Source organism: Xylocopa sonorina, unplaced genomic scaffold (assembly GCF_050948175.1).
Source record: "Xylocopa sonorina isolate GNS202 unplaced genomic scaffold, iyXylSono1_principal scaffold0498, whole genome shotgun sequence".
Lineage (NCBI taxonomy): Eukaryota > Metazoa > Arthropoda > Insecta > Hymenoptera > Apidae > Xylocopa > Xylocopa sonorina.
This window is the reverse complement of record NW_027490569.1, coordinates 107,501-121,302: the sequence shown is the minus strand read 5'-3', so window position 1 is coordinate 121,302 and position 13,802 is coordinate 107,501. Positions and strand designations below refer to the sequence as shown.

The 13,802-nt window shown below is 15.4% G+C and overlaps 5 protein-coding genes and 1 pseudogene across 5 annotated transcripts; 3 read left to right on the top strand and 3 right to left on the bottom strand.

The window, feature by feature from the left end:
* Positions 1-274: 274 nt before the first annotated feature.
* LOC143432517 (NADH-ubiquinone oxidoreductase chain 1-like) lies at positions 275-1,712 on the top strand (the record flags this gene model as incomplete). The annotated part of the gene is given in 1 exon segment (XM_076909176.1): positions 275-1,712. A coding segment is annotated over 1 exon segment (936 nt), but the record flags the coding sequence as incomplete, so codon positions are not given.
* LOC143432501 (cytochrome b-like) lies at positions 1,277-2,573 on the bottom strand. The gene is given in 1 exon segment (XM_076909166.1): positions 1,277-2,573. A coding segment is annotated over 1 exon segment (1,122 nt). The 5' UTR covers positions 2,439-2,573; the 3' UTR covers positions 1,277-1,316.
* Positions 2,574-3,974: 1,401 nt separating this feature from the next.
* LOC143432516 (NADH-ubiquinone oxidoreductase chain 4 pseudogene) lies at positions 3,975-4,393 on the top strand (annotated as a pseudogene).
* Positions 4,394-4,955: 562 nt separating this feature from the next.
* Positions 4,956-6,404, top strand: LOC143432502 (NADH-ubiquinone oxidoreductase chain 5-like). The gene is given in 1 exon segment (XM_076909168.1): positions 4,956-6,404. A coding segment is annotated over 1 exon segment (876 nt). The 5' UTR covers positions 4,956-5,154; the 3' UTR covers positions 6,031-6,404.
* Positions 6,405-7,164: 760 nt separating this feature from the next.
* Positions 7,165-7,950, bottom strand: LOC143432500 (cytochrome c oxidase subunit 3-like). Its single transcript, XM_076909165.1, is given in 1 exon segment — positions 7,165-7,950. A coding segment is annotated over 1 exon segment (774 nt). The 3' UTR covers positions 7,165-7,176.
* Positions 7,951-9,349: 1,399 nt separating this feature from the next.
* LOC143432515 (cytochrome c oxidase subunit 2-like) lies at positions 9,350-10,164 on the bottom strand. Its single transcript, XM_076909175.1, is given in 2 exon segments — positions 9,350-10,069; positions 10,135-10,164. Coding segments are annotated over 2 exon segments (744 nt in total). The 3' UTR covers positions 9,350-9,355.
* Positions 10,165-13,802: the final 3,638 nt, after the last annotated feature.

Below are 13,802 nucleotides of genomic sequence, written 5' to 3'. Positions count from 1 at the left end.
ATTAATAAAGATGATTGCGACCTCGATGTTGAATTAAGATATTAATTAGGTGCAGATATCTAATATATAAGTCTGTTCGACTTTTAAAATCTTACATGATTTGAGTTCAGATCGACGTAAGTCAGATCGGTTTCTATCTATAATAAAAGTAATAATTAATTGTACGAAAGGACCTTAATTAGTAAATAATTTAAATAAATAAATAAATTTATTTAAGTAAATTATTTTAGCAAATAAGTGCATTAAATTTAGAATTTAAATATTAATAAATTAATTTATTAAAATAATAATTTATATTATTTTAAATTTAATTTTATTAATTTTAATAGTGTTAATGGGTGTAGCATTTTTAACATTAACTGAACGTAAAATTTTAGGTTATATTCAAATACGTAAAGGTCCTAATAAATTAGGTTTTAAAGGAATATTACAACCTTTTAGAGATGCAATTAAATTAATTTCTAAAGAATGATTTTTTTATAATTTAGATTATATATATTTTATAATTAGACCTTTATTAATATTTATATTATCAATAATATTATGATTATTTTATCCTTGATTAAATTTATATAATATTAATTATAGAATAATTTTAATAATATTAATTTTAGGATTAAATATTTATCCAATTATAATAATTGGTTGATGTTCAAGATCAAATTATTCAATATTGGGTTCATTACGTTCAATTGCTCAAATAATTTCATTTGAAATTAGGATATTTTTAATATTTTTTGTATTTTTTTTATTAATTGAAAGTTATTCAATTTTTAGAATTATTGGTTATCAGATAATAGTAAAATTTAGTTGATTATTATTTCCATTATATTTTATATTTTTAATAAGAATATTAATTGAATTAAATCGTACTCCATTTGATTTAATTGAAGGAGAATCAGAATTAGTTTCTGGTTTTAATGTTGAATATTATAGAAGAATATTTACTTTAATTTTTTTAGCTGAATATTCAAATATAATATTTTTATCAATAATCTTAACAATTATATTTTATGGATTTATATATTGATCAGTTTATTTTTTATTAGTGTATATGGGTCATGTATTATTTTTTTTATTAATTCGAGGGGTTTTACCTCGAATTCGATATGATGAATTAATACATATATGTTGAACAGATTTATTAACAATTAGATTATTTTATTTAATTTATATTTATTTAATTAAAGAATTTATATATATAATATAAAGTTAATAGAATATTTATAATTCTATATTGTATTTTCAAAATACATACTTATTCAAGTTCATTAACTAGATAAATTAAATATTAATTAATTAATTAATAAATTATCTCATAATTTGTAAAAAAATTGATTAATAAAAAAATATGTAAAGTATGATGAAGTGATGATTAAATTAATATTAGTATATGGATATTCAATTAGTTGACCTCCAATTCATGTTAATAAAATAAAATTATTAATAAAAATTCAATAAATATATTGATTTAATTTATAGAATTTATTTGTTTTATTAATATAATTTATTAATATTGGTATAAAGTATAAAATTATAATAGATATAATTAATGCAATTACTCCACCTAATTTATTAGTAATTGATCGTAAAATTGAATATGCAAATAAAAAATATCATTCTGGTTTAATATGAGTTGGAGTTACTATTGAATTAGCAATTTTAAAATTATCTGGATCTCCTAAATAATATGGATTTTGTAGAATAATAATTAATAATAATAATAAAATTATAATTATTATTAATAAATCTTTAATTAAAAAATAAGGATGAAATAAAATTTTATAATAATTACTATTTGTTCCTAATGGATTTGATGAACCTTTATCATGTAGAAAAAATAAATGTAATATTACTATAACTAAAATAATTAAAGGTAATAAAAAATGTAATGAAAAAAATCGATTTAATGTTGCGTTATTAATTGAGTATCCTCCTCAAATTCATTCAACAATTATTTGTCCAATAAATGGAATTGCAGATAATAAATTAGTAATAACTGTTGCTCCTCAAAAAGATATTTGTCCTCATGGAAGTACATATCCTAAAAATGCAGTAGCTATAGAAATAAATAAAATTGTTACTCCAATTATTCAAACATGAGTTAATTTAAAAGAATTATAATAAATATTTCGTCTAATATGAATATATATTATAATAAAATAAAATGATGCTCCATTTATATGAATTATTCGAATAATTCATCCATAATTAACATCTTTTATAATATGAATTATACTATCAAATGCATAATTAATATTTGGACAATAATGTATTGATAAAAATAATCCTGATAAAATTTGAATAAATAACATTATTCCTAAAATTGATCCAAAATTTCATCATATATTAATGTTTATTGGAGTGGGTAAAGAAATAACTGGATCAATAAAATTATTTAATAAAATATTTGAATTTAATAATTTTTTAAATCTCATATAATTTAAAATAAGATTTAATTTAAATTATATTTTAGATCGTAGTGATTTTTTATTAATATAGCATATTTTAAAAATTAAAAATAAAGTTAAAATTAATGTTATAATTATTAATAATAATATTACGTGATTTGGAAATTGAAAAATATTAGAAATAGTATTTTTATCTAAATTTAATCCAATTTTAATTGGATTATCAAAGTTTTTTGTTTTTTTAAATAAAAAAATAATAATAAGAAATGCAGTTAATAAAATTCCTCAAAGAATACCAGATCAATTTTTTTTTATTGGTGAATTAATTATTCTAGAAAAATAAATGAATGTAATTATTATTCCACTAATAAATACAATAAGAATTATTAAGTTATTAATTGAATTTAAAGTATATAAATATGTTGAAATTCTTAATATAATTGAATATAAAATTAATGTAATGATTAATTTTAATGGATTTATTTTAATATTTAATACATTATTTATTAAAATATAAAATAAAATTATTATTGGAATAATATTAATAATTATAATTGTTATTATTGTTGTAATAAGATATCAAAAATAGTTTAATTAAAAAATAATAACTTTGGAAGTTATTGATATAAATAACGTATTTTTTGAATATCTTAGCTATAAAATGTATATTATTTATTATTAATTTACAAAATTAATGTTTTAAATTAAACTATATAGCTATTATAAATTAGAATAATATTAATTTTTAATATATTTTTTATGCTAATAATATTATTTCATTTAAACAATAATTATTTAAGATTTTTAATTTATATAGAATATATTATTGTAACTATTTTATTTTTTTTAATTATATTTAAATTAAATATTTGATTTTTTTTAATTTATTTAGTTTCATCAGTTTGTGAGTCAGTATTAGGTTTATCTTTATTAGTAAGAATAAATTATGAATATGGACATCAAAAAATTTCATTAATTAATTTATGTTAGAGTTAATAGTATTATTTTTAATAATTAGTAAAGTAAATAAAATTTCTGGTGTATATATAGCTATAACTGGAGTTTTATTAATAATAAAGAATAGTTGAATAGAATGATCAATAATTGTATCTGAGTGTGGATTAAATACTTATTCAACTTGAATAAGAGTTATAACTTTATATATTGGAGGTTTAGTTATTATTAGATTAAATGAACAAAATAAAATTATATTAAATTATTTATTATTATTATTATTATGTTTTAATTTTATAATAATAAATTTATTATATTATTATTTATTATTTGAAATTGGTGTAATTATAATATTTTATATAATTATTTTTTGAGGTAATACTTCAAGACGAATTTTAGCAAGATTTTATTTATTATTTTATACTATAGTTTTTTCATTACCTATATTATTTATTATATTTGTATTATTTAATAATATTGGAAGATTATCTTTTATTATAATAGATTTAATTAATTTAAAAATAAATTATTTTATTATTATATATATAATATTAACTTTTTTAGTTAAAATTCCTATATATATATTTCATCAATGATTATTAAAAGCTCATGTTGAAGCACCTTATTATATTTCAATAATTTTGGCTTCAATTATATTAAAATTAGGAACTTATGGTTTATTACGAATTTTAAAATTTTGTTTTTGTAGTATAAATGAATTTTATATTTTTTATATTATATTAAGAATTTTAGGAATAATTGTAATAAGATTATTATGTTTTATTACTATTGATATAAAAGTTTTAATTGCTATTTCATCAGTTGTTCATATAGGTTTATTAATTATAGGAATATTTATGAATATAAAAATAAATATTATTGGAAGTTATTTATTAATAATTTCTCATGGTTTTAGATCATCAGGATTATTTTTTTTAGTAAATGTTGTTTATAAAGAAACTAATAGACGATTATTTTTAATTAATAAAGGGATATTTATATATATACCTTCAATATCTTTAATATGATTTTTAATATGTTCATTAAATATAGCAATTCCTGTAACATTGAATTTAGTTGGGGAAATTATAATAATTATGGGTTCTATTATATGGTATAAATTTTTATATAAATTTTTAACTATATATTTAATTTTTAGTTTTATATATTCTTTATATTTATTTGTAAGAGTTAATCATGGAAAAAATAATTTAGAAAATATTTATAGAGGTTATATAGTTGAATTTTTTGTTATTTTAATACATTGAATTCCAATAAATTTAGTTGTTTTAAATATAGAAGCTTTAATTTATTTAAATAGTTTAAATATAAAATTTTGAATTGTGATTTCAAAGATGTTTTTTAACTTTAAATTATTGTAAAAATAATAATTTTTGGATTAATTTTATATTTTAAAAGTTTATTATTAATATATTTAACATTATGTATAAATTATTATATATTTACATATGTTATAGAATGATTAATTATTGATTATAATTCAATAAAGTTTAATTTATTTTTATTAGTTGATAATTTAACATTATCATTTATTATAATTGTGACTTTAATTTCTTCATTAATTATGTTTTATTCAATTAAATATATAAATTTAGATGAAATTGAATTAAAACGATTTTATTATTTATTAATGATATTTATTTATTCTATATATTTTATAATTCTTAGTCCTTGTATTTTAACAGTTATTATTGGTTGAGATGGATTAGGATTAATTTCATTTTGTTTAATTATTTATTATCAAAATATAAAATCATTTGTAGCTGGTATGTTAACTATAATTTTAAATCGAATTGGAGATGCTAGTTTATTATTAATAATAGCTATAATATGTTCTTGTGGAAGTTGAAATTTGTTTTTATATGATATGAATTTTTCAATAATATTTTTTATTATTATAATAGCATTTACAAAAAGAGCTCAAATACCTTTTTCTAATTGATTACCAGCAGCAATGATAGCTCCAACTCCAGTATCTTCATTAGTTCATTCTTCAACATTAGTAACAGCTGGTGTTTACATTTTAATTCGATTTGAAAAATATATTGATGAAAATTTTAAAATAAATATAATATTAGTTTCAAGATTTACTATATTAATATCAGGTCTTATTGCAAATTATGAAATTGATTTAAAAAAAATTGTTGCATTATCAACATTAAGTCAATTAGGTTTTATAATAAGAGTTTTATTTATAGGATTTAGTGAATTAGCTTTTTTTCATTTATATATTCATGCATTATTTAAGTCATTAATATTTATATGTGTTGGTAATTTTATTCATAATAATGAATCAGATCAAGATATTCGAGATTATAGAAATTTAAATATATTATATCCAGTAAAATCTACAATTTTATTATTTACATTATTTAGATTAATGGGATTTCCTTTTTTATTGGGATTTTATTCAAAAGATATAATTATAGAACATATTTATGATAATAAATTAATTACGTTTAATTTATTTATTTTATTAGTTGGAACAATTTTAACAGTATCTTATGCATTTCGTATAATTTTAATGATTTTATTTCATCAAGAAATAAATATAAGGTATATTAAAATACATAATGATTTTTTTATAAATATTATTATATTTACATTATTTGTAACTTCATTAGTATATGCAAAATTTTATTGATCAATTATATATTCATTTTATAATTTAACTTTAAGTTATAATATAAAATTATTGTTATCTAAATTATTTATTTTAGGAATATTTATTGGATTTTTAAGTTATAAAAATTTATTATTTTTTTCAATGTATGTATTATCTTTTAAAAATATAATATATGTAGATAAATTTTTTAAAATTTTATATTTATATGTATTTATAGTAATTGAAGAATATGAATCAATTATTGAAAAAAAAATTATTCCTTTTATTATACATGAATTATTAAATATATTTAGCAATTTAATTAAATTTCGTATTGAAAATTATAATTTTATTGATTTAATAATAAATAATATTATATTTATTATTATTATTTTTTTTATATTATTTAATTATTTAAATAGCTTATATAAAGTGTAATATTGAAAATATTAAGAAAATTTTTTAATTTTTAAATATTTATAAGTTAATAAATAACTATTTATATATTGAAAATATATTGTTTTATATTAAACTATATAAATAGAAATAATGATTAATTTATTAATCAATAATTGAATTAGAAGTTCAATTTAATTTATTTCATTAATTGGAAAATTACTCTCAATGTATTTATTAACAATAAATTGCCTCTATTTGGCTTCAATTAATAAATTATATATAACTAATAGTTTAGTTAATTTTTAAGTCGAAATTAAATGTAATATTTACTTATATATATATATTAGTATAATCATTTAATAAAATTAAAAAATCATTCAGTAAATAATGTTAAAATTAATGATATAATAAAAGTAATTATTGTTAATAATAAAATTATTGAATTTATATTGATTAAATGAAAAATTAATGGAAGTAATATAATAATTTCAACATCAAAAATTAAGAATATTAAAGTAATTATAAAAAATGGTAATGAAAAAGGAAGATTAGGTTTAGATAATGGTGAATATCCACATTCATATGGTAAATTTTTTTCATAATTATTTTTTTTTATTATTGAAATAAATATATTTGTTATATAAATAATTATAGGAATTAAATTTACAATTATTAATAAAGTTAAATAAAAATATATTATATATATTAAATTATTTAAATTTTTTAATTGGAAATTAAATGTAATATTTATACTATATATATATGTATATTGAATTATCATATTAATCAATATAAAAATAAATATAAAAATAATCAAATAACATCTACAAAATGTCAATATCATAATGCTGCTTCAAAATGAAAATGATGAATATTAGAAAAATGATTTTTTTTAAATCGTATATATATTGTTAAAATTATTATAATACCAATAATTACATGTAATCCATGAAATCCAGTTATTATAAAAAAAATAGATCCAAAAATTCTATCATTAAAACAAAATATAGATTCATTATATTCAATGTATTGTAATACAATAAAATATATTCCTAAAATTAATGTATATTTTAGTCTTTTATTAAAATTAACATAATTTATATTTAATAAAGAGTGATGACCTCATGTAATTGTAAATCCTGATGAAACTAAAATTACTGAATTTAATAATGGAATATCATAAGGATTAAATATTTCAATTATTATTGGAGGTCAGGTTATTCCAATTTCAATATTTGGTGAAATTGATGAGTGAAAAAATGTTCAAAAAAATGAAATAAAAAAAAATAATTCTGAAATAATAAATAAAATTATTCTAAATTTAAGAAATTTTATTACTATAATTGTATGTATTCCTTGAAATGTTCTTTCTCGGATTACATCTCGTCATCATTGATATATTGTAATAATTATATTTAATAAATTAATATATAATAAATAATCATTATTTAAATATAAATAAATAATAATTCTAATTATTAAATTTATTAAATTAAATGATATAATTAATGGTCAAGGTCTTAAAGTAACTATATGATAAGGGTGATTATGTGTTTTCATAATGATATAATATACCAATTAAAAATTTATGTAAATTATATTAATTATAGAATTTAAATCTATTAAATAAAATTAAAGAATATGATTATATAAATGATTAATTTTAATTATTTATATTTACTTGAAATTAATAATTTAATTAATCATTTATTTTTAATTGAATAATATATGAGAATCATAAATAATAAAGTACCTAGAGTAAAAAAAATCATTGGATGATTTAAAAATAAAATAAGAAGTTTATTGATTATTCGGTTATAAATTTTATAAATCTCAACTTTAATATTAATATAAATTAAGAATAAAACCGTTTTTAATAATTTGAATAATTTTTTTAATATGTCGTTTTTCATTTTAAATTTATTTAATTTCTGAAAAATATAGAATTAATAAAATAGAATATACATAGGCTTGGATTATTGCTATTGAAATTTCAAGAATAAATAATAAATTTTGAGTTAAAATTGTAATTAATATTAAAATTAAATTTTTATACTCAATATTATTAATTGATATTGAAGATCCAATTAAAGTTAATAATAAATGGCCTGCAATTAGATTAGCTGTAAGACGAATTGATAATGTTCAAGGACGAATAATATTTCTAATTAATTCAATATAAACTATAAAATTTATTAATATAAATGGAGTATTTAATGGTACAAGATGACTTAATGATTTTTTTGTTAAATTAATTCAATTAAAGATTAATATTGAAATTCATATTGAAAATCTTATAATTAAATTAAATGATATATGTCTGGTAATAGTAAAAATATAAGGTATTAATCTTAAAAAATTTATTATTATAATTATTAATATTAATCTAATAAATATTAAAATATTAGATTGATATTTTTTTGATGAGATTAATATAAATTCTTTATATAATAAAGATAAAAAATTAATTCATATTATATTTAATCGTGATGGAATTAATCAATATGAATGAGGAATTAATATTAAATATATGAAAATAACAATTCAATTAAGTATTAAATTTTGGTTAATTGCAGGATCAAATCTTTCAAATAAATTTATCAATATCATTTTCAATAAGTTTTTATTTTATATAAATCTTTATTAAATTTTAATTTTAATGGAATTGAATTTAAAATAAATATAATTAAAATAAAATTAAATTTACATAATAATGAAATATATAATCATTTAATTGGTCTTATTTGTGGTATAATATTATTAGAAAATCAAATTAATTATAAATTATATTAACTAATAATTAATCATTAGAAGTATTTATAATTTACTATTTTTGATTTAAAAAATCAATTCTTTAATTTCAGACATCTAATGAATATATTAAAATAATAATTTTATTAATTTTAGTTTGACAAACTAATGTTATAAATTAACTAATTTTAAAATTTAATTAAAATGATTTAATTCAATTTATAAATAATTCATAAGATGTTCTTTCAATAACAATAGGTATAAATCTATGATTTATACCACAAATTTCTGAACATTGACCAAAATAAATTCCAGGACGAATACAAAAAAGATTAAATTGATTAATTCGTCCTGGAATTGCATCAATTTTAATTCCTAGTGAAGGAATTACTCATGAATGAATTACATCAGTTGATGAAATAATTAATCGAATTGCAATTTTTATAGGAATAATTATTCGATTATCAACATCTAATAATCGAAATAAATTTAAATTATTATTGTTAATTATATATGAATCAAATTCAATGTTAATAAAATCAGAATATTCATATGATCAATATCATTGATGACCAATTGATTTAATTGAAAAAATTGGATTTAAAATTTCATCAATATAATATAAAATTTTTAATGAAGGAAAACAAATAAATAATAAAATTAATATAGGAATAATTGTTCAAATAATTTCAATAGTATGATTTTTTAATAAAAATCGATTTAAAAATCAGTTATTAAATAAATTAATTAAAATTATTATAATTAATATTATAATTATAATTATAATTATTATTACTAAATTATGAAATGAAATTAAATTATCAGAGTAAGGTGAGTTAGAATTTTGAAAAAAATATATTTGTCAAGTTGCAATTTTTAATAAATGTTTATAAACAATATATATAGATCTTAAATCTAGCGCACTTATCTGCCATATTAAAATTCTGAAAAAAAAGTTTTTATTTTTCTTTTAATAATAATAGGAGTTTCAACAAAAGAATGATTTAATGGAGGGTAAGTCATTAATCATTCTAATGATGATTGTCTATACTTAAATATAATTATACGTTTTACAATTATTCTTTCTATAATAATAAAAATCATTATAATCAATCTATTAGTTGATATAATTGATCCTAATGATGAAATTGAATTTCAAAAAAAATAAGCATCAGGATAATCAGAATAACGTCGTGGTATTCCCATTAATCCTAAAAAATGTTGAGGAAAAAATGTTATATTTACTCCAACAAATATAAAAATAAATTGAATTTTTAATCAATTATTATTTAATATAAGTCCATAAATTAAAGGATATCAGTGAATAAATCTTGAAATAATTGCAAATACGGCACCTATAGATAATACATAATGAAAATGTCCAACAACATAATAAGTATCATGTAAAATAATATCAATTGATGAATTTGATAATATAATACCAGTTAATCCTCCAATAGTAAATAAAATTACAAAACCTAATGATCAAATAATTGAATTATTATAAGAATTTATTTTACATCCATGATAAGTAGCAAGTCATCTAAAAACTTTAATTCCTGTAGGTACAGCAATAATTATAGTAGCAGAAGTAAAATAAGCTCGAGTATCAACATCTAATCCTACTGTAAATATATGATGAGCTCATACAATAAATCCTAAAAATCCAATTCCTAATATTGCGTAAATTATTCCTAAATTTCCAAATACTTCTTTTTTTCCACTTTCATTTATAATAATATGAGAAATTAATCCAAATCCTGGTAAAATTAAAATATAAACTTCTGGATGACCAAAAAATCAAAATAAATGTTGAAATAAAATTGGATCACCACCTCCTATTGGATCAAAAAATGATGTATTAAAATTTCGATCGAATAGTAATATTGTAATAGCACCAGCTAATACTGGTAAAGATAATAATAATAAAATTGCAGTAATAAATACAGCTCATGAAAATAAATTAATTATGTCATAATTTATTGCAATATTTTTTATTATTATAATAGTTACTATAAAATTTATTGCTCCTATAATAGATGAAATACCTGAAATATGTAATGAAAAAATTATAATATCAACTGAAGGGGAAGAATGATATAAATAAGAAGATAAAGGAGGGTAAATTGTTCATCCTGTTCCTGGTCTTATATTAAATAAATTTCTAGAAATTAATATAATTAATGAAGGAGGTAATAATCAAAATCTAATATTATTTATTCGAGGAAATGCTATATCAGGTAAACCAAGTATTAAAGGAATTAATCAATTTCCAAATCCTCCAATTATAAATGGTATTACTATAAAAAAAATCATTAAAAATGCATGAGCTGTAATTAATGAATTATAAATTTGATCATTATTAATTCAATTTCCAGGAATACTTAATTCTATTCGAATTATAAATCTTATAGATGTTCCAATTATTCCTGATCATAAAGCTAATATAATATATAATATACCAATATACTTATGATTTGTTGACATAAATCATTTTTTTATTAAGATTTATACTTTTAAAATTTTAAATATATTTTTAATTTTGAAGATTAATAGTTTAAGATAATTAACTTAAAATCTTCAAAAGTATAAAATTCAATTATTAGTATTATGTCTGAAAAAGAAATAAATTGTAAATTTATTCATAAAGATTTTAAATTCTTTTAATACTATAAATTTTTATATTTAATTATTAAAGTTTTTAAAAACATTAAATTGCAAATTTAAAGATATAAATTATATTTATTAATAATTAATAAATATAAAATATTATAAATATTGTTATATTTATGGAAATAAATATATATATGTATATATATTTAATTTTAATTTGTTTAATATATAAATTATAATAATATTTAAAATTTGGTAATGAATTTTCTAAAATCATTAAATAATTTCAAATTATAATAATTCTAGATATTATTATAATTATAAAAAATCATGAAGAATAAATAAATAAATTTGTTAATTCAAATATAAATATTCATTTTATAATAAATGATATAAATGGGGGTAATATTCTATAAATTAAAAATATTATTGTTAAAATATTAATGTTTTTATAATTATTAAATATAATTAAATCTATTTTTTTATTTAAATTAAATTTATTTATTAATAAACATAAAAAATAAAATATAAAAGAATAGAAAATAATATAATATATAAAAATTGACTTGTTTAAATATAATAATATAATAATAAATGAAGTTTGATTAATTGATGAACATGCAATAATTTTTTTTAATGATTTAAAGTTATTAGCAAAAATTGAAATTATAATTCTATTTAATATTAATAATAAAATTATAGATTGATTTAATTGAATAAAATTAATTATAAAATATATTGGTATAAATTTTATAACTGTTGATATAATAAAAATATCTTCTCATATAATATAATTATAAATATAAATTATTCAATATCTAAAAGGAAATATTCCTATTTTTATTATTATAATAATTTGAAAAATAATATTTAAATAATAATTATAATTAAACATAGAATAAATTTGACATAAATTTATTATTAATAATAAAATTATAATTATTCTTGTTAAAGTTGATAATGAATAATATAAAATTCTTGGTATTTTATTTAAATTATAATTTATTAAATAAATTATAATAATTGTAGAAATTTCTAATAATATTCATTGAATTAAAATATTATTAGTTACAAATATTAAAAATGATAAACAAATAGTTAATATAAATATATAAATATTACTAAATAGTATAAATTTTTTCATTTTATATACTTAAGTGTAATTGCACATAAAATTTTGAATTTTATAGAATTAATAAAATTAATAAGTATAAATTTTTATATTCAACTATTTATATAAATTTAGGGATATTTATATAAATAATATAAAAAAAAATAATAAATATTATATATAAATGATTATTAGATTTGATAGATAATAGTAATTATAATTACATTTTTATTCTATCAAAATAAACCTTTTAATCAGGCATATTATCTTAAATATATAAAAGATTATTATCTATATTTAGGGTATGAGCCTAAAAGCTTAAATTTAGCTTATTTATATAGATAACTTATTTAGTAAGAACTATTAAATGCAATTTAATTATTATATTTAATTTTAACTATTATCCATATAAATTTAGAGATATTTATATGAACGTTATTTATATTATTTAATGATTTTTTTATGTTTATTAAAATATTAGTATAAATTTTTATATTCAACTATTTATATAAATTTAGGGATATTTATATGAACGTTATTTATATTATTTAATGATTTTTTTATATATATTAAAATATTAGTATAAATTTTTATATTCAACTATTTATATAAATTTAGGGATATTTATATGAACGTTATTTATATTATTTAATGATTTTTTTATGTTTATTAAAATATTAGTATAAATTTTTATATTCAACTATTTATATAAATTTAGGGATATTTATATGAACGTTATTTATATTATTTAATGATTTTTTTATGTTTATTAAAATATTAGTATAAATTTTTATATTCAACTATTTATATAAATTTAGGGATATTTATATGAACGTTATTTATATTATTTAATGATTTTTTTATGTTTATTAAAATATTAGTATAAATTTTTATATTCAACTATTTATATAAATTTAGGGATATTTATATGAACGTT